This window comes from Thunnus albacares, chromosome 3 (genome assembly GCF_914725855.1).
Source record: "Thunnus albacares chromosome 3, fThuAlb1.1, whole genome shotgun sequence".
Taxonomy (NCBI): domain Eukaryota; kingdom Metazoa; phylum Chordata; class Actinopteri; order Scombriformes; family Scombridae; genus Thunnus; species Thunnus albacares.
This window is the reverse complement of record NC_058108.1, coordinates 35,714,485-35,736,598: the sequence shown is the minus strand read 5'-3', so window position 1 is coordinate 35,736,598 and position 22,114 is coordinate 35,714,485. Positions and strand designations below refer to the sequence as shown.

General features: G+C 38.5%; 3 protein-coding genes across 3 annotated transcripts; all 3 read right to left on the bottom strand.

Annotated features, from left to right (window-relative positions):
• Nucleotides 1-8,261: 8,261 nt before the first annotated feature.
• LOC122974571 (E3 ubiquitin-protein ligase TRIM39-like) lies at nucleotides 8,262-10,661 on the bottom strand. Its single transcript, XM_044342584.1, has one exon. The coding sequence runs from the start codon at nucleotides 10,641-10,643 to the stop codon at nucleotides 9,000-9,002; it is 1,644 nt and encodes a 547-aa protein (XP_044198519.1). The 5' UTR covers nucleotides 10,644-10,661; the 3' UTR covers nucleotides 8,262-8,999.
• A 1,748-nt stretch (nucleotides 10,662-12,409) lies between these two features.
• On the bottom strand, nucleotides 12,410-15,070 carry LOC122974683 (E3 ubiquitin-protein ligase TRIM39-like). Its single transcript, XM_044342592.1, has one exon. It carries the CDS (start codon nucleotides 15,068-15,070, stop codon nucleotides 13,427-13,429), a length of 1,644 nt encoding a protein of 547 aa, XP_044198527.1. The 3' UTR covers nucleotides 12,410-13,426.
• Nucleotides 15,071-19,224: 4,154 nt separating this feature from the next.
• Nucleotides 19,225-20,928, bottom strand: LOC122974444 (E3 ubiquitin-protein ligase TRIM21-like). Its single transcript, XM_044342480.1, has one exon. It carries the CDS (start codon nucleotides 20,926-20,928, stop codon nucleotides 19,282-19,284), a length of 1,647 nt encoding a protein of 548 aa, XP_044198415.1. The 3' UTR covers nucleotides 19,225-19,281.
• Nucleotides 20,929-22,114: the final 1,186 nt, after the last annotated feature.

Below are 22,114 nucleotides of genomic sequence, written 5' to 3'. Positions count from 1 at the left end.
TGATTTGTCAAAGAGACTAGTAGAGCAATAAAATAAGCGCAGCAGAAACGTCAGTTTGGACCACTGTGTTTAACTAACTGACTGCTAACAGTGAGTTCAAATTTTAAACATTTTCTCCACAAACCTTGTTACTTGACATAATTACTCAGACAGTATTTACAACAGTGAATAAACAGCCATTTGAATTGTGACTTCAAATGTTAAGACAAATTATACAACTTCAAAGTGTTTCTTTCAAACCATGTCTCACTTTATTAACATTATAAATGAATGATACTAAACATTTGTACACAATTATAAAGAAATAGAACAAAGCATGGAGCTTATTCAAGTAATTAAACATTCAAAAGTCATTTAAAATGTAAATATTTAAACAAGTCTGTCTGAACATTGTACACAAATAAAGACAAACTATATCAACATGCTCCTCTAACTGTTGCATGTCGAAAAATGCTGAGACGATTGAACTGGAAAAATGATATGGTTAAAGAACAATGGGACAGCTTCAGTGGGTGTATGTCTGTGGCCTAAGAATCTGATGGTTTGGTACAGTACATCTGTAATTGTTGCCATGTACTAATGCTCACCACATTATTGTAACCAAATAACTGCATCTACTATCAGTGCCTGTTTGTTTTTTAAAATTGGTATTTTCCATTAAAAAAAACCATGTCCCTCTAATGCAAGTTGTAACCAGACTGTCCAAGTGTGTGTTTACAAAAGTTTGTAATGAGCAAATGAGTGACTGAGAAAGTGACTGAGTGACTATGAGTAACTGAAAAGTGTGGCTGAGAGACTGATTGTGTGGGTGGGTGAGAGGGTTCACTGTCCCATTCAAAAGTCTGTTAGTTTCTTTAGGAGACTGAACACACAAGGGTTGACTGATGTCATCTTTCTCCATCTTCAGTGAAAGGACAGGGTGCCTCTCTCAGTGTTTATCCCTGTGAACCACCTGCAAAACAAAAACAGTGTGTATCATAAACTGTAGTGGTAGTATAAATAGCACACTTCAGTGTTGCATCCATCCAGGAATGCAACACTGAAGGACTGGGATATTGCTGCAAATTGCTGATGTGTTTCATATAGGCCACAAGAGTAATAAATCTACAAGTACGCAACACTACACAGACAGCAATGGGACATTATCTTCACAAATAAAATTAAGTTATTTGGGCATGTTGTCATATAAAACAAAGTAAAATGAAACTCACTGTGTAATTTGGAGCATCAGAATCACAAGTCCAGCTCTGCTCCCAGACATGTTGACACGCTGCTGAAACAAGACATTATTTTAGCAACAGTACAGATTTAGTAGTTAGCAAGACTGATTTCAAAACTTAATTCCTGCATCTTCAGTCCTATGCCTTTTACATTTCAACGGAATTAAATTCACTTCAGGAAAACAATTTGAGCAAAAAGCTTCAAATCGTCAAGATTGGTCAGTAAGTCAGAAAGAATCTCAAAGAATAGATCACAGGCTTCATGAAAAAAATATATACCAGTAAAATAGCTTTTTGTTTGATGTTGTGATCGGATGACACGGTACCAAATTGTTATCATGACAAAAGCAAGGGCATATAGCACAATTCAAACTGACTGGACATGTAATGTATTTTTGACAATGCTACCAAGCAAAGCAAAAAGGAACTCACCTAGTGATTTGCTGGATGAAGATGGGTGAGAAAAAAAACAAAGTCATACGCCGCTGTCCAGGTGCACGTGTGCCAACTCTACTGTTGAGAACTGCTGCCGGCTGCCGGCAAAAAGCAAATCTCTTCATTTGCATGCAATACAATTTAAAAGTTAAATTAAATCCTGAAGGATCAGGGGTGTCCTTTCCCTCAGACCAACAACTGGTGAATGACAATGTCACTTGTATCAGTTAACATTGTTTACACACACATCAACAACAGCATTGTTCCTTATCGTAAACCAAAATAAGTACAAATAACATAAATACAAAACCAAACATTTAACTAAATAAAATCAATTCCCTCACACTTGGTCTAACCCATGACATCACTGGTGATGTCAGCAAGATCTTAAAATCAGGAAGTGGTTCAGTGCCTCCATTTTGTCTCCTGGCCGCATGGTGGGTGAGTATGTGCTTGAGGTTTCCACCCATTAAAGGGGAGTTTTTCCTTACCGCTGTCGCCATGTGCTGCTCATGGGGGAATTGTTGGGTCTCTGTAAATTAAAGAGTACGATCTTGACCTGCTCTATGTGAAAAGTGCCCTGAGATGACTTTTGTTGTGATTTGGCGCTATATAAATAAAAATTGATTGATTGGTTGATTGATTGAAATATGACCGCAAACATTTTTATATATATAATTCTCAAACACTGGCTTGGGCAACTATGGTTGTTTTAAAAAAAAAAATAGAACCATCATAATTATATTATTTTTTGGAAATTACATTAGTCGCACTGTTACACTGTTTTGTGCTTGATGTTTGTGTGATGTATAATTATTTGTGTAATAATTATTTTTTCATTTTCAGTCTAGAACAAAATGTTCATGAACATGAGATGCACTCTGGCCCTTCGTAGTCTTCCGGTGTATCAGCACGAGGGGTCTATGAGTTCTTCAAGACCAGCAGTGTAACTTCTCAGTACACTCACAGAAATGTCAACATCTATCAGTACAGTGTTGACATAACATATTGTATGGGAAACGAACTTGAACGCCTCCTGTAGCATTCTCAAAATTTAAGTAGATTCAAAGATAGGTTTGGACTTTTTCAAGTCTATTTCAATACAATATTCAAATGTCAAATGTATATCAACAAAGTTATTAGTGGGAGGAAATTATTCGTCCTATCTCCATAATAGCCGTAAAGCAATCCCTTCCTATCAGGTAGGATGAGTCTCTAACCGGTCTACAGAATTACATTGAGAGTGTTTTGCCAGTTATCAAGTGGCTCCACATGATCACAGCTGATGGAGGCCACTGTCCAGTGAGAGCTTGATTCTAACTGATGCTACCTGGATGAGATGTCCCAAACTGATTTACTGCACAATAGTTGATGCTTCATATGATGTTCACTGTCTGTGTAGATTAGTCGCTGCATAAATGCCTATCTATAGATGCCTGTTTTTTGTCTAGCTGTCAACATATCCACATTTCTATTTATTTTTTGAGACATTGAGTGTACAAACCTATTGATGAGGAGGCTCACTCAGTGCGACACTTGCTGGTCATTTTTTGTAACTACTTTTTTGCATGCTTGCTGTTGGTTCTATGCCATTGATCTCTGTAATTATTGAGAGCTCATAGTATCCTATTACCCCACTAGAAACCTGCGCTCCCAGAATGCAGCTTACTGGTGGTTCCTACAGTCTCCAAAAGTAGAATGGGAGGCAGAGCCTTCAACTATCAGGCTCCTCTCTTGTGGAGCCATCTTCTCCAACCAAGCTCGCCTTGGACCAGCCTTTAGTTATGCTGCTGTAGGCCTAGACTGCCGAGGGACTTCCATTGATGCACTGAGCTCCTCTCTCCTCCTCTCCATCTGTATGTATTCATTTACCATTAATGCATGTTACTAATGTGACGTCTTCCCCGGAGTTCTTTGTGCTTCTCATCCGCAGGAAACCCCATGGACCGCGCTGACGTGGGGATGTCCTTCTCCTGCTGTTCCTGCTGTTGCTAGTCATGTATCTATTGTTATTGTTGTTGCTGTTGTTGTTCTGCTTCTCTGGCCCACTGTGTACAGTATTGTAAATAACTGCAAATATATTTAACCGCCCAGTTTCTGTAGGGGTGGATGGCATTTTTGTTTAATATCTTTCCTCCTGTTTCTGTTAAGTTAGGAGTTATGTCAGTGATTTGTATTTTTTTCTTTATGTTTAAATAGGTAATTTTAGGTTGATTAGCTTTAGTTCCCTTTTGTTTGTTGTATTTCTGTTAACTCACCCTGAAACCACAACTATGAAATAAACATTTAAAGGCTGCGAAATCCCTTGTTGCTGCTTTTTTTTCTAGCAGCTGGGGAGAGGGAGTGTCATTTTCATGTTGCACCAGGGTTTCTCTTAGACCGGGTCATAACAATATATTTTTAAATTCTTCTGCTTCTCCCAGTTTAAATGCCCCTAAAGGCCCCTCTACTTAGCAGTGTGTGGGCTTGTATAGACTGTCTTTGACTGACATCTCCCCTAAAGAAGTAAAACACATTTCCAATCCACTGGAGATAGAAATATGAACGTATATTCAGACTATACAATATATATCTAAAAAACACAGCAGTAGAGTGGACAAAAGAGTCTTTAAGTTTCATTCAGCGTATTCTGCTCATTCGTCATCCACCACAGTTGGATCACTCATTCAGTATACAGCAGGTTTAAATGTTTAGTGTGTTCATAATGGAAAAGTGACAAAATTGACTTATTTTTGTGTGTGCTATTGATGGATAATATTCTCCCACAATGCAATGCACAAAACAAATTGAGGGAGCTACAGTACTCACAGCTGTGGCAGGGTCTGAAGAATGATGGCAGTGTACACACAATATATAAAAAATATCCCTCTGAAGAAGAGTGTCAGACAGATATATTGGATAGTTGCTTGTAATTACTGTCAAATACTATTTATGTACAGTAAATCTCATACATTAATTGGAAAAGTCTGTAGATCTATTGGATAGTTGCTTGTAATTACTTTCAGATAATGTTTATATAAGGTAATGATTATTAAAATTATGTTTTTGTATGCCATTTTCGCATGATCATATTTTTTTGTACAGTTCAAACCAATATTTTTTACCAGGAATTTACTGTAAATAGATGAGATAATCACATTTAAAGCCTAAAGCTCTCAAGATACCATTAATGGGTGTTGAAGGAGGATAATTTGAATATAATTCTACATCATTTTTTTGTGTTTTACATCCAGAAATTTGTGCTTTGATGGAGCAGTCTTAAGGATAAATTGGATAATTCTATGAATTTACAAAAGAATACTGTATAAAACAAGCCATTATTTAAATTAGGCAATTTTAAGGTATTTCTGCAATGTTTTTTGTGCACATTTATACATTTATTTAGCATTCTAGCAATATTTTTTTTTTTGTTTGTTTTTATTTTACAACAATTGGACTGTAAAAATGCATATAATGTCTACAGTAAATATCTGTATTTTTAAAAAAAAATCTTTGTAGAATAACTAAAGGTTTTTTTTTTTACCATTATTTGACAGTGAGTGTTTTTTTTACTTTTTTTACTTTTTTTTTTTTTTTTTACATGAAATTTAAAGTAAATAAACAGAAAGTTCCCTTAATTTTACATTCAGTAATAGGATGTGTATTATTTGTATTTTTACATATAATTCAATGTAATGTAACATTCAAGACCATTAAGTAATTGAAAAATCCTGTTAAAAAAAACTATAATATTCCATTATATTAATTTACAGATTACAGCCTTTATTTTGTGGTGAATATTTTTAATAAAAATAATTTACTGTGTTTTTATGGCATTTACACTTAATGTAGAAAAAACAAAAAAACAGTAAAATAATACAGTAAATTTCTGTGAAATAACTTTTTTACCGTGTACTTTGATGATCTTCTGACTTTTTCTGTAGCGCCACCATGAGGTTGACTTTTTAGTTCTGCAGTGAAACTTGCTGCAAATGGAGGGTCTTAGGGTAGAGGGTGTTGTATGTTGTACAGATTGTAAAGCCCTTTGAGACAAATCTGTGATTAGTGATTTTGGGCAACATAAATAAAATTGACTTGACTTGTACTAAAATATTGCAGTTTTAATTCAATTTATTTAGTTGTTTGTCTTTAAGATGGTCATTCGTTAATCACAGAGTTGATGGTTTGATCCAAGGTTCCTTGTTTCTTGTTGAATTGTCCTTTAGCGAGACTGTGAATCCTATTTTCTCTCAATGGCTCAACAAAAACAAAATATTAACAGTAACTGAGGAAGCATTATGGCTCATAGGGTGAAAGTTCCTTTGCTTATGACAAGATATGTTACCAACAAGTATTTTAACAACTACAGCTCAGTTTTTAAGTGTTGCCATGACAAAAAATTCTGATGTCTGACCTCAGCCAATTATATAATCATTTTGGCAGCGAGAAACAATCATGTAAGACTTGACACTTCAGTGCAGACAAACAGTGAAGTGAATGTTGAGTGTTGTAAGCAGAAGGACTGCTATAAAACGCAGCATTTTGCCTCTTTTTGACATTTCTGAGTTCATAGAGGGGTTGCATCCAGAGTAAATAAGAACCATCACAATAACAAAAAGATATTAGTTGCAGTTCAGACCTGCCGGATTGTGTTTTTTCTCTCATCTGAGCTCCGGAAAACTATTTTCAGAAGAAACTGTGATCAACAGAAGCAGCAGTAACAGTTAATCATTGAAAACTCACTGTTTCCATTATTTCGTGTGTATTCATTGTGACCCCGCTGCAGAGGGAAAGCCACCTGATTTGCATTTTATTTTAACATTTAAACAGTTTGCATGAAATCTTCCGGACAGTTTTCCAGAGATAGTAAAGCAGTGAAAGTCTCCTGGAGCCGAGTGTCGGCTGGTAACATCCAACTTTCTGTGCTCTGTCTCCCAACTGTCTGAATAAATAAAACCACTACAGCTTACTGGACTAACACTCAAGCTTCAAGGAACGCTCTCAGCCATCTGAAGTAACACAGTTTCATAACTTAAGACAGATGGAAAACACTCTCTCCACAGTGTTTTGAAATGTGTGTTAAAGGCACAACAGTTATGAACATTTAACAGACCATAAAACCCCAAAGAATATTCAGGAGACTTTCAGATTTTTAAAGAGCTGGTGGCAGACTCAATACTGATACTTTCTTCTTCCTCTTTTATGTGATTTCAACCTTTGTAGTGTTTAACTTTAGCCTTTTGTTTTGATCCATATTTGGCATTTTTGTGCCACAAAAAAAGAATTTCTAATTGCCGTGCAGAAAGTGTTGTTCAACCACAAGCCTCCAAAACAACTTCAAAACTCCTCGTCATAGATTCTGCAAGTCTGTGAAACTCTATATGTGGGATGAACACCAGTGTCTTGATGATGATTGAAGATGCTAACACCTACACAACCTCTCAGAGGTGGTCTGCGAGACTCATCAAACCGTTCAGTGAAACCTCATGCCTTGTAAGAAAGTGTTCTTTCTCCAAAAAAAAAAGGTCAGAGAAGAGAGAATTCCTGCACACCATCCTTTTAATTGCAATAAACTGTATTAGAGATACAACATTTAGGACCTTAGACCTTCATCAGGTAAAGCTTTGCCTACGGACATTTCCCCCTACACACCTGTCTACTAGAAACTGAAGGTGTGAATGAGCCTTTACTGTCCAAAAAAGGTCCAAAAGGTCCCATAGTGCACCATTTTTCTGTCAGTGTGCTGTGAACACCACAGCAGTAGTTGTGTTAAGTTAACTACACTGGGATAAGAGTATTAGACATTACCTTTAAACTAAAAGCTTTAGATTTGTCATGTTATAAATGAAGCCTTTTTTTCTATATTTGCGTCCGTTGACGGTGTAATTAATATATACAAACTGGTTTTCACAATTTCACAGCAGTTTTAAGTTTATTTTAATCTCATGGCCTGTTTTCCAGACTTCTGAATTCAGTGATTTAAATAAACATATTCAGCCTCCCATTGAAGCTCATCACCAGCAGGTAAAAACAGACAGTCCAGTGACCTCATGTGTATCAGAGAAGACACATATTTTATTAATTCATTGATTATTTTTTAAAATGATTTTTTATTTTAAATGGATTTTATCTGGAATAATTGGAATAGTTTCATGTTTGGTGCAATGCAACAGTGCAACCTTTTCTTTAATATAATGAATATAACAACATATTTATTATCATATTTATATAGTTTGTTATTAATCAAAAGTCAATAATAAATTTGCAAATTTATTAAAATGATGGTTTAGTAACTTTTGAGTCAACGTGGAGAAGAAGTCCTGAGTCCATGAGTTTGTCAAAAAGTCAAAGGATTTATCTCCATGGCAACTGAACAAACTCTAATGAAGACATGTGATATGGCTGAAAGTGCAAAAAGCACATAAGTGGACCTTGAGTTGGTAGATTTTTGTCAAAAATATACAGTACTGTGCAAAAGTTTTAGGCATTAAAAGTAAAATAAGTACACCTTTAAAAATATTGCCATGAATAGTTTTTATTTATCAGTTAACTTCATACAAAGAGTAAACAGAAGAAACCTAAATGAAATCAATATCTTGTGTGAGCAGCTTTGCCTTTAAAATATCACCAGTACAGTATACAGTACTGTATAATGTTCAATATTGCCTCAGCTGTTGAATGTACATTTTGATTTGTTGTTCATTATGTAAAATAGCTGTAAACGGCTCATTGATGTTTAATTTAAAGGAGATTAAATGAGTTCAAAACAAAAAAGTGGGACTTACTAAATAGTTATTTGCACACCTTTACAATGACAGGTGCATAGGAGATAAAACAATAGTTATACAAAAGGCTATTGATATATGAATATAATTAAACAGCTGACAAAGAGATAAACAGAGTAGGACTACAACAAAATCCTGTCTGTTGTGAACAAATAAAATTATGTTAGTGAAAACATTTTAAAACAGACTTAAACAAAATCATGTTCACTTTACACACAGCCGGCACAGCGTGGATAAATTTATTCATTATTAAAATATTTTGATAAAACAGTGAAAGAACTTGTGAGCTTTTCAAACACTAAACAGCAAATTTCCAAAACTGATTTTGTTTCAGTTCATTTACGGATGTTGTATATACTTAGAAGCATAAATGAGGACTTTCAAATATGCAGAGATGAAGAAAAACTACAGAGTTTAAATGTATTGATTACATTGCCTGCATTAATCATATCCTGATAAAAACAAGTTTACACTGTACATTACTACTGAATATGTACATTTGTTACCATGAACGACAGTATTTATAATTGATCAGTTTATCATTGTTTCGTCTGTAATCCATCAGCATCCTGATATTGACTCAGGCAGTTTGATTGACAGGACAGATGATCAGAGGGGCGGAGTTTTTACCACCATCATTAATACAGGGACCAAAATATGGGTAGAGTTTCTCAGTGAAGGAGCAGCCAGTAAAGAAGTAGATAAGAGCTGCAGCATCTACATCATAAAAGGAGACCAGACCCTCCTCATAATCCATAAATACCCCCACCTTCTGAGGCTGAGACTTCAGAGAGAGACGGATTGAAGAGTTATTATAAACACTGTACTCATTTCTATTTCTCAAACATATAGTCCAGTAACCATCTTGAGGTATAAGAGTGATTTTTCCCTTCCTGTTGATCGACTCTCTGGCCACTCCTAAATCCCAGTCAGACTTCCCTTTAACCTGAACCTCAAAGTAAAATCTGCCTGAAGAGAAACTCTGCTTTCCTAAAACACAGGGACAGAAAGAAAATCTCTCTGGGTTGTCTGGGAGATTCTTCTTCACATCACCATGATTTACTTGTTTCTCATCATCAGACAGGATGAGTTTAGGATTTGCTGTATCAGGATCAAGAGTCACATCCACTGCATACTGCTGGACCCTCTTCAGCTCAACCTCAAACAGCTTCTTCATCTCTTTACTGAGCGTCTCCTCAAGCTGAGTCACAGCTCTCACCACAGTCCCCTCATATGATGGTGGACGGACGCTGACCACTGTCCAGTCTTTGGTGGGTGGAGCAGGTTTTAGGGACGGGAAGTTTTGGAGGAGGTGGAGGTGGTCTTCAGAGCGTGAGAACTGCTTCACCTCAGAGCGTCTCTTCATCAGCTCAGAGATTTCCTGTTCCAGCTCTTTGATGAAGTCTTCAGCCTGTTTCTCTGTCGTTCTTTGCTTCTCTTCAATCGTCTCAATGAGCTCATTCAGGCTTCTCTCAACAGACTCCTTCAGAGCGATGAAGACCTGAACACCTTCTGCTATCTCTCTGTCTGCATCTTCCTTACTGAGATCAACTGAGTGTTTGATCTCTTGAATCTTCAGTCGTCTCTTCTTGATCATCTGCTGAATTTCAGCCTCTGTCTTCCCCAGCTCTGCCTTCTTTCCTTCATATTCTTCTTTCAGAGGAACAACATCATGTGTCTTGTGGTCTAAAACAGAGCAGAGCATGCAGACACATGTCTGGTCGGTCTTACAGAACAGCTCCAGAGGTTTATCGTGCTTCATACACATCCTGTCTTCCAGGTTCTCCACAGGGTCCATCAGCTGATGTCTTTTCAGGCCTGAAACTGTCAGATGAGGCTCCAGGTGAGTCTCACAGTAGGAGGTCAGACACACCAGACAGGACTTCAGGGCCTTCAGTTTGGTTCCAGTACAGATGTCACAGGGAACTTCTCCTGGTTCGGCAGCTTGTTGCTCTGAGCTGCTGCTGCTGGCTTTCTGTTGAGCTTCCTGTCTGAACTGAGAAACCATCTCAGAGATGAAAGTATTGATGTGAAGCTCAGGTCTTGTGTTGAAAAACTTTTTACACATGGGACACAGGTACTGGTCATTACTGTTCCAGTGTTCAGTGATGCAGTTTTTGCAGAAATTGTGTCCACATGATGTGGTGACTGGATCAGTGAACACATCCAGACAGATGGAGCACAGAAACTGATCTTCAGATCGCAGACAGCTGGCAGCAGACATATCTACATATGTAGTGTGAAAGGAAAAAATTACGGTTATGGTATGTATGTACTGTTCATTCATAGTGCGTGATATTAGGTAAAATAATTAAACGTGAAAAGAATTAAATATGGTTATAATAAGGATAGAGATACTTTCACCAGTTCGCGTCGTGAGCAACCTTAACCATTTAAGCCGAGCTGGCAAGCATAAAAAGATTTTCTTCAGGACTGCACAGCCAGGTTAAAGGCCTTATTCACTTTAATGTTGTATGTGTGCTGGTTTACATCAAGAGTCTCATCTATAGTTCTTTATCTGAGAGTTAATTGTGGCTGTTTACTGTTCCTCAATATAATCTGATCTGCTGAAAAAAGAGCACAGAATATGTCCATATCTTGTTGTAGAGAACATTTATTATTTAAGAATAGCACTGCTAACAAAGTTCTGCTAACTTTGTGACAAACACCTTTTATTTCCTCCAGCTGCTTCAAAATAAAAGCCTCCTTCTGGTTCACTGGTGAAAAGCTTTTAATGTGAAACAGCTACAGGAAATGAAATGCAGTGTGACTGTAGGAAGTGATCAGTAAAGAGTCATAAGACCAGGAAGGTTGGAGTGAAGCTGAACTCCAAACCATAGAGATTCAGTTACAAGTTACAAAAGTCCTGAGAACTGACACAGAGAGACTGTTTAAAAAACAATTAAAGTTGTTTCACTGAATCTGTGTAAAAACATCTTTAGTTATATTGTCACTAATTTCACAAGTGTCAGTATGAAATGAAAAGAGTGGAACTTCCTGTCTGCTGGTTGTTGAAACATTAAATATGATCAGTTGTACTCACCAGTGTTTGGCAGAGACTCTGCTGTGTTGTTGAGAAAGACTTGATGAACTCAGTTTAATTTTTATTTGGACAGAAGTGGAGAGACTCGACTGCAGCTCTGCTGTCACTGACAAACTTTTAGTTTCAGTTCTGGAGATTGACAGTAGCAGCTTTGCTCTCTTTCCAGTATCGCTCCTCCTCTTACCGCAGCTCTGATTATGAGATTTTGTTTCCTCCCTATGATTTACAGAATTATTGTGAAATATCATGGAGCACATGTTCTGTTTCTGACACATGTGAAGTGCTCACAAGGGACTCTCCATAACCTGTTGTTCCTCTTCTCCTTTCCACAAAGTTTGGTTGTAAAAAATAGGCAATAAATGAAAAATGAAAAGCAAGAATCGCCTTTGAAGTTCCTCCCTATACGTTACACAGTGTGCTGTCTCTGTGTTATGGGTGTATAAATAGGTAGAGGTCTGAGGAGACTCCAGTTCAAGACCCGGTGTGGGGACCTCCTTTGTAAGGTAATTTATTCATGAACACTTATTGTAACACTTTAATTTTCTAAAATTAAAAGCAAAATAAAAACAAAAACAGGATTTTTAATTCTCTTTCCATTTTTATTCAAATGCAAATAATTTTGCTGCCTCAACAAATACAGATACAAATACTGGGCTCTCTGCACATCCCTATCAAGTACAGTACTTAAGTACTGCGCATGAATGTGTGTCCATATAATCAGTGTGTAAAATGACAGCCAGAGGTCCTAAACAGAGTAGGACTACATCAACATCTTGTATGCTGTGAAAAGAAAAAACATGTTGGTGAAAACATTTTAAAACGGGTTTAAACAAAATACTGTTCACTTTACACACAGCCGGCACAGCGTGGACACATTCATTAATTATTTAAATATTTCAATGAAACAGAGAAAGAACTGGTGAGCTTTTCAAACACTAACCAGCAAATTTCCAAACCAGATTTTGTATCAGTTTATTTAAGGATGTTGTATATACTTAGAAGCATAAATGAGGACTTTCAAATATGCAGAGACGAAGAAAAACTACAGAGTTTAAATGTATTAATTATCTTATATTAATTGTTTGCACAAAATACACATCAGAGCACATCCACTTTATTTTCATTCTACCACAGTCAGCATATTTGGATTGATGTATATTAATATGTGAGGTGTCCTGAATGTATATTTTGAACTTCAGGTGCTTCACAGAGTTGAACTCATTTCTCTCTCACTTAGCTTCTCTCCCGTTTCACCTGTTGCTGCGTTTAAAGGGGATGAGAGGAGCTCATGTGATTGGTTATTATTGAAGCTCGCCCAGACTCCACTTGCTGATTCTGTATTCCTCCCACTAATAATGTATTCAGTCTCTCCTCATGTTGCGCCTGGCTGCACCTGGTTTGTGCCAAAGCTGATGATCAGGAAAATTGCAGGAATTTGTTTATCACACCCACATGCGTCACCTGCCAGGAATCAAGGCTTGAATCTGCGCCTGCGCCCTAATGCAGGAAAAAGGGCCCCATGACTTTTATGGCTGCGTCATTACATGAAAGAACAAAATTCTTGATATATTATACATCATTGTTGACACATTTCCCTAAAATTCAGTCTGACATACTTGGTATCTTTGCAAACTTTGGGATGTTCACTAGATTTTAAAGCTTTTAAAGAGTTTTTCCTCACGTGTTTGTCATGATTGATCAATCACAAGTTGATGTTAGTGAAGCAATCCTGGGGGGGACACTGAAGCAGTAAAAAGACAAGTTTAAGTATTTTGGTGAATTCCAACATACATTAAATAAAACAATTGTATGATAAATCATAAAAGAATGACCACATTAATCATATCCTGATAAAATCAAGTTTACATTGTACATTTGTTACCATGAATGACAGTGAATCTTTTCACTTAAAACTGATCAGTTTATCAGTTTGGTCTCTAATCCATCAGCATCCTGGTATTGACTCAGGCAGTTTGATTGACAGGACAGATGATCAGAGGGGCAGAGTTTTTTCCACCATCATTATTACAGGGACCAAAATATGGGTAGAGTTTCTCAGTGAAGGAGCAGCCAGTAAAGGAGTAGATAAGAGCTGCAGCATCTACGTCATAAAAGGACACCAGACCCTCCTCATAATCCACAAACACCCCCACCTTCTGAGGCTGAGACTTCAGAGAGAGACGCACTCCAGGACCAGCACACGCTTCGTATTCATTTCCATTTCTCAACCATATAGTCCAGTAACCATTATGAGGCTTCAGTGTGATTTTTCCCTTCCTGTTGATCGACTCTCTGGCCACTCCTAAATCCCATTCAGTCTTCCCTTTAACCTGAACCTCAAAGTAAAATCTACCTGAAGAGAAACTCTGCTTTCCTAAAACACAGGGACAATAAGAAAATCTCTCTGGGTTGTCTAGGAGATTCCTCTTCAAATAACCATCATTTACTTGTTTCCCATCATTAGACAGGATGAGCCAGAAATATGCTGTATCAGGATCAAGAGTCACATCCACTGCATACTGCTGGACCCTCTTCAGCTCAGCCTCAAACAACTTCTTCATCTCTTTACTGAGCGTCTCCTCCAGCTGAGTCACAGCTCTCACCACAGTCCCCTCATATGATGGTGGACGGACGCTGACCGCTGTCCAGTCTTTGGTGGGTGGAGCAGCTTTCAGGGATGGGAAGTTTTGGAGGAGGTGGAGGTGGTCTTCAGAGCGTGAGAGCTTCTCCACCTCAGAGCTTCTCTTCTTCAGCTCAGAGATTTCCTGTTCCAGCTCTTTGATGAAGTCTTCAGCCTGTTTCTCTGTCGTTCTTTGCTTCTCTTCAATTGTCTCAATGAGCTCATTCAGGCTTCTCTCAACAGACTCCTTCAGAGCGATGAAGACCTGAACACCTTCTGCTATCTCTCTGTCTGCATCTTCCTTACTGAGATCAACTGAGTGTTTGATCTCTTGAATCTTCAGTCGTCTCTTCTTGATCATCTGCTGAATTTCAGCCTCTGTCTTCCCCAGCTCTGCCTTCTTTCCTTCATATTCATCTTTCAGAGGAACAACATCATGTGTCTTGTGGTCTAAAACAGAGCAGAGCATGCAGACAGATGTCTGGTCGGTCTTACAGAACAGCTCCAGAGGTTTATCATGCTTCATACACATCCTGTCTTCCAGGTTCTCCACAGGGTCCATGAGCTGATGTCTTTTCAGGCCTGAAACTGTCAGATGAGGCTCCAGGTGAGTCTCACAGTAGGAGGTCAGACACACCAGACAGGACTTCAGGGCCTTCAGTTTGGTTCCAGTACAGACGTCACAGGGAACTTCTCCTGGTTTGGCAGCTTGTTGCTCTGAGCTGCTGCTGCTGGCTTTCTGTTGAGCTTCCTGTCTGAACTGAGAAACCATCTCAGAGATGAAAGTGTTGATGTGAAGTTCAGGTCTTGTGTTGAAAACCTTTTTACACATCAGACACAGGTACTGGTCATTACTGTTCCAGTGTTCAGTGATGCAGTTTTTGCAGAAGTTGTGTCCACATGGTGTGGTGACTGGATCAGTGAACACATCCAGACAGATGCAGCACAGAAACTGATCTTCAGATCGCAGACAGCTGGCAGCAGACATATCTACATATGTAGTGTGAAAGGAAAGGAAGACATTTTTTGTTTTATTTGTTTTAAAAAAAGAAAGATGTATGGTTACTGTTCAATTATAGTGTGATATTAGGTAAAATAATTTTGAATTAAACATGGCGTGTTTTAATGGGGATAGAGATACTTTAACCAAATCCAGCTGTGAGCAACCTTAACCATTAAGCTGAGCTGGTAAGCATAAAGATTTTCTCCAGTGTTGCACAGCCAGGTTAAAGGCCTTGTTCAGCTTTAATGTTGGATGTTTGCTGGTTTGCACAAACACAGTAAGGGACTCATCTGCAGCTCTTTATCTAACAGCTCATTGTGGCTGTTTGTGTTTTTACTGTTCCCCCTTCAAATATTTATAACTGATCTGCTGACAATATAGCACAGAATCTGTCCATATCTTCTTGTATAGATGAATTATTATTAAAGAATAGCACTGCTAATAAATCTCTGCTATCTCGGTGACAAAACACATTTTATTTCCTCTAGCTGCTTCACAAGAAGACATCCTGCTAGTTCACCAGTGGAACATTAACATTTTAATGTGAAACAGCTAGAGGAAACGAAATGCAGTATGGCTGTAGGGAGTCATCAGTAAATAGTAATAAGACCAGGAAAGTCAGTGTGAAACTGAACCACAGAGATTCAATTACAAAAGTCCTGAGAATTGACACAGAGAGACTTGAAAAGAATAATTAAAGTGGTTTCACTGAGCCTGTGTAAATGTCTTTAGTTACAGTGCTGCTTGAAAGTTTGTGGAAGTTTAGAATTTGCTCTATTTCTGCATAAATATGACCTAAAACGTGATCACATTTCCATTCAAGTCCTAAAACTAGATAAAGGGACATCAATTAAACAAATGAGACAAAAATCTTACACTTGTTAATTTATTTATTGAGGAAAATGATCCAATGTTACATATTTGTGCATGGCAAAAGTATGTAAACCTCTAGGATTATCAATTCATTAGAGGGGGAAATCAGAGTTGGGTGTTTCAATCAATTGGATGACAATCAAGTGTGAGTCTGGGAGGCCCTGCCTTATTTAAAGAAGAGAAATCTGGGTCTTCACTATCAAAGAAGACATTCAACATCATTGTTACCCTCCCCAGGAGTGGTCGAACAACAAAGATCACACCAAGATCAGGTGTGTGATAGTCCACAACAGACCCCGGGGTAACGTCTAGGAAACTAAAGGCCTCTCGTGCAGTGACTACAGTAAATGTTCATGAGTCCACCATCAGGAGAACAGTGAACATCAATGGTGTGCACGGCAGAGTTGCAAGGAGAAAAGCCACTTCCCTCCAAAAAGAACATTGCTGCTCATCCACGGTTCACTCAAAACCACATGGATAAGCCAGAAGGTGATTGGAAAAATGTTCTGTGGATGGATGAGACCAAAATCGAACTTTTCTGCTTGAATGAGAAGCGTTGTGTTCAGTGTTCAGCAAACACTGCATTCCAGCATAAGAAACTTATCCCATCTGTGAAACATGGTGGCATCACGGTTTGTGCTGCTTTGCTGCCACTGAACCAGGACAGCTTTCAATCATTGAAGGAGCTATGAGTTCTGAGTTATACCAGCAAATTCTACAGGAAAATGTCAAGGTATCTGTGAACTGAAGCTCAATAGACAGTTTGTTATGCAGTGAGACAACGAGCCTAAACACACAAGTTGCTTTACCAAAGAATGGTTAAAGCAGAAGAAAGATAATGTTTTGGAATGGCTGAGTCAAAGTCCTGACCTTAATCCTTAATAGAAATGTTGTGGAAGGACCTGAAGCATGTAGTTCATGCAAAGAAGCCCACCAACATCCCTGAGTTGAGACTGTTCTGTAAGGAGGAATGGATTAAAATTCCTCCAAGCCAATGTGCAGAGCTGATAAATGGTTACCGGAAACATTTGGTTGAAGTTATTACTGCAAAAGGGGGTCACACCAGTTACTGAAAGTAAGGGTTCACATACTTCTACCTAACACAAATATGTGAGATTGGATAATTTTCCACAATAAATAAATGAAGAAGTTTAATGTTGTTGTCTCCTTTGTTTAGTTGGATTCCCTTTATCTAGTTTTAGGACTTGTGTAAACATATGATAACATTTTAGGTCATATTTCTGCAGAAATAGAGCAAATTCTAAAGATTTCACAAACTTTCAAGCAGCACTGTATATTGTGATCAATTTCACAAGTGTCAGTATGAAATGAAAAGAGTGGAACTTCCTGTCTGCTGTGTTAAAGCTGGTTGTTGAAACATTAAATATGATCAGTTGTACTCACCAGTGTTTGGCAGAGACTCTGCTGTGTTGTTGAGAAAGACTTGATGAACTCAGTCTGATTTTCATTTGGAAAGAAGTGGAGAGACTCGACTGCAGCTCTGCTGTCGCTCTTACAAACTTTCAGTTCTGGAGAGTGATGTTGAAGGTCTATTGTCTTTCCAGTGTTGCTCCTCCTCTTATTGTATCCCTGTTTGTGTTTTTTCCTCCCTCTGATTAACAGGATTTCCTCCCTCTCATTAACAGGATAATTATGAAATACCATGGAGCAAAGATGATACTGTACATAACAGGTGGGAGGAGGAAGACGTGGGAAAAGTTGTTGCTTTGCTTAATTATGTGTGCTGAAAGCTTGAAGTTTTTCACAAGGTGATAAAAAATAATAATAAACACACCCTGTTTTAGATTTAAAGTGAAAGTAAAAGTTTTGGGCAGCCAGTTTTTACTGCTGAGCTTTTCATGCAACTATTAACCTATTTTTGTCTATTATTTGATCTGTGTTCAACAAATGTAGTCTGGTCAAAGTTGCTGTTAAATCAACAGTTATGGAGCGCCCTGGCAGTGCGACATATGTAAACACATCACTGGTTCAATTCCAGCCAGGGACCTGTGTTGCATGTCATACCCATCTCTCTTCCCTTGTTTCCTGTCCGTCACTTCACTATCCTCTATCCACTATGAGGAAAAAGAGCCAAAAATCTTCAGAAAAATATGAACATTATTTCAAAAACACATTTTTCTCGACTCCACTACATTTATTTGACAGCTTTAGTTACTTTTCAGATGAAGATTTGACACAATGGATAATATAACAAGCTTTTAAAATACAACACATTGTTAAAGATGAAACCAGTGGTTTCCAACCTTTTTGTCTTTTGACGTCTTACAAAAAGCAGTGTGTAGTCGGGGTCACATTTCACATGTCTATGAGTTGTTAACAGCTCCACCAAATAGTGATTTTTCCCTCTAAACTTCTCACATGCTTTCATTTCAATAAATGTTCAAATGATCCAATATTTCAGCAAAAATCAAAGATTAGAGAAAAAGTCCAAAAACTGAAAACAGATTTGTGTATCAGAACTTTGTTTTTTCTTCTTTCCTCTCCCATTAATCATCTCACCACCCCTCAAACTCTATGAGGTTAATAGATCACAAGTTAAACACTTGGGGTGATTTTAAAATACAAATACATGGTTATCAAATATTCATTAACTCTTCACATAAAGGAATTTAAGTCTTGTCACTGGAGGGCAGTATGGTTACATGTAGTATAAAAGGATAATAAAATCTAAGTCTTATATCTCTTTAGTAGATAGTCATACACCTATGAAAGTTATACCATTCTTCTTGTATTTACACGACAAATAACATGATATAAGTTGCATAATGATTAGACATTTAATTTACATGAATTTCAGGTTTGCCTCAGATTTGCAGGGAGGCTTCACATGTCCTCAGGAATGTGGGTTTGTTTATGGCTTTGGTGATAAGAGTCTGTGTTTCATTTAAGGTGGGAGTTGTTTTTCTCCAGTCCAAGTGGCCTTTATGGTCAATTCATGCTTTTAGTTTGTGTCATAATTCAACTTATCAAAATGGTTTCTTTGGAGATCTTTCTGAGTCTGTTGAGCATCACTGATCAAACCCTTACTTAGGGTTACAAAGGTCAGCTCTGCAGACCGGGGATCTGCCCTTACCAACTTAGGAAGCCAGGAAGTCTGTCTCTTATTTTCCTTAAGAGTCAAAGATTAGTTAACAGAATTAAAGAACAAGTGGTTGTCCTCCTACACCTGATAAAAACAAGTTTACACTGTACATTGCTGCTGAATATGTACATTTGTTACCATGAATGACAACAAATCTTTTCATTTAAAATTGATCAGTTTATCAGTTTAGTCTCTAATCCATCAGCATCCTGGTATTGACTCAGGCAGTTTGATTGACAGGACAGATGATCAGAGGGGCGAAGTTTTTACCACCATCATTTGAACACGGACCAAAGTATGGGTAGAGTTTCTCAGTGAAGGAGCAGCCAGTAAAAGAGAAGATAAGAGCTGCAGCATCTACGTCATAAAAGGAGACCAGACCGTCCTCATAATCCACAAACACCCCCACCTTCTGAGGCCGAGACTTCAGAGAGAGACGGACATCAGGCCCAGCAAGAGCTCTGTACTCGCTTCCATTTCTCAACCATATAGTCCAGTAACCATTCTCAGGGCTGAGTGAAATGTTTCCCTTCCTGTTGATGGACTCTCTGGCCACTCCTAAATCCCATTTAGTCTTCCCTTTAACCTGAACCTCAAAGTAAAATCTGCTTGAAGAGAAACTCTGCTTTCCTAAAACACAAACAAAATAAGAAAATCTCTCTGGGTTGTTTGGGAGATTCTTCCACACATCACCATGATTTACTTGTTTCCCATCATCAGACAGGATGAGTTTAGGATGTGCTGTATCAGGATCAAGAGTCACATCCACTGCATACTGCTGGGCCCTCTTCAGCTCGACCTCACCGAGCAGCTTCTTCATCTCTTCACTGAGCGTCTCCTCCAGCTGAGTCACAGCTCTCACCACTGTCCCCTCATATGATGGTGGACGGACGCTGACCTCTGTCCAGTCTTTGGTGGGTGGAGCAGCTTTCAGGGACGGGAAGTTTTGGAGGAGGTGGAGGTGGTCTTCAGAGCGTGAGAGCTTCTCCACCTCAGAGCTTCTCTTCTTCAGCTCAGAGATTTCCTGTTCCAGCTCTTTGATGAAGTCTTCAGCCTGTTTCTCTGTCGTTCTTTGCTTCTCTTCAATCGTCTCAATGAGCTCATTCAGGCTTCTCTCAACAGACTCCTTCAGAGTGGTGAAGACCTGAACACCTTCTGCTTTCTCTCTGTCTGCATCTTCCTTACTGAGGTCAACCGAGTGTTTGATCTCTTGAATCTTCAGTCGTCTCTTCTGGATCATCTGCTGAATTTCAGCCTCTGTCCTCCCCAGCTCTGCCTTCTTTCCTTCATATTCTTCTTTCAGAGGAACAACATCATCTGTCTTGTGGTCTAAAACAGAGCAGAGCATGCAGACACATGTCTGGTCAGTCTTACAGAACAGCTCCAGAGGTTTATCATGCTTCATACACATCCTGTCTTCCAGGTTCTCCACAGGGTCCATGAGCTGATGTCTTTTCAGGCCTGAAACTGTCAGATGAGGCTCCAGGTGAGTCTCACAGTAGGAGGTCAGACACACCAGACAGGACTTCAGGGCCTTCAGTTTGGTTCCAGTACAGACGTCACAGGGAACTTCTCCTGGTTTGGCAGCTTGTTGCTCTGAGCTGCTGCTGCTGGCTTTCTGTTGAGCTTCCAGTCTGAACTGAGCAACAAGCTCAGTGAGCAATGTGTTGACCTTCAGGTCAGGTCTTATGTAGAAAACCTCTTTACACATGGGACACAGGTACTGGTCATTACTGTTCCAGTGTTCAGTGATGCAGTTTTTGCAGAAGTTGTGTCCACATGGTGTGGTGACTGGATCAGTGAACACATCCAGACAGATGGAGCACAGAAACTGATCTTCAGATAGCAGACAGCTGGCAGCAGACATATCTACACACTGAGAAGAAAGAAAAGGAACTGTTCAATTATAGCGTGATATTAGGTAAAATAATTTTGAATTAAACATGGAGTGTTTCAGTGGGGATAGAGATACTTTCACCAATTTGAGCCTTTTGCAGCCTTAACTATTTCACCCGAGATGGCAAACATAAAAAGATTTTCTCCAGTGTTGCACAGCCAGGTTAAAGGCCTTGTTCACCTTTAATGTTGTACATGTGCTGGTTTGCACAAACACAGTAAGAGACTGTCATCTGCAGCTCTTTATCTAACAGCTCATTGTGGCTGTTTCTGCTTGTACTATTCTTCCATACAATCTTTAAAATGAACCACTGACAACATAACACAGAATATGTCCATATCTTGTTGTGTAGACCAACTGTTATTGAAGAATAGCACTGCTAACAAAGCTGTTCTAACTTTGCAACAAACACATTTTATTTCCTCCAGCTGCTCCACAATAAAAGCCTCCTTCTGGTTCACTGGTGAAAAGCTTTTAATGTGAAACAGCTACAGGAAATAGAATGCAGTGTGTCTGTAGGAAGTGATCAGTAAATAGTAATAAGACCAGGAAGGTTGGAGTGAAGCTGAACTCCAAACCACAGAGATTCAGTTACAAGTTACAAAAGTCCTGAGAACTGACACAGAGAGACTGTTTAAAAAACAATTTAAGTTGTTTCACTGAATCTGTGTAAAAACATCTTTAGTTATATTGTCACTAATTTCACAAGTGTCAATATGAAATGAAAAGAGTGGAACTTCCTGTCTGCTGTGTTAAAGCTGGTTGCTGAAACATTAAATATGATCAGTTGTTCTCACCAGTGTTTGGCAGAGACTCTGCTGTGTTGTTGAGAAAGACTTGATGAACTCAGTTTAATTTTTATTTGGACAGCAGTGGAGAGACTCGACTGCAGCTCTGCTGTCGCTCTGATAAACTTAAAGTTTCATTTCTGGAGAGTGATGTTGCAGCTGTCTTTCCAGTATTGCTCCTCCTCTTACTGTAACTCTGAGTGTCTGATTTACAGGATTATTATTAAATATCATGGAGTAAAGGTGAGACTGTACCTGACAGGTGGGAGGAGTAAGACATGAAAAGTTGTTGCTTCGCTTAATTATGTGTGTTGAAAGTTTGAGGTTTTTCACAAGGTGATCAACAAAACAAACAAACCCTGATTCAT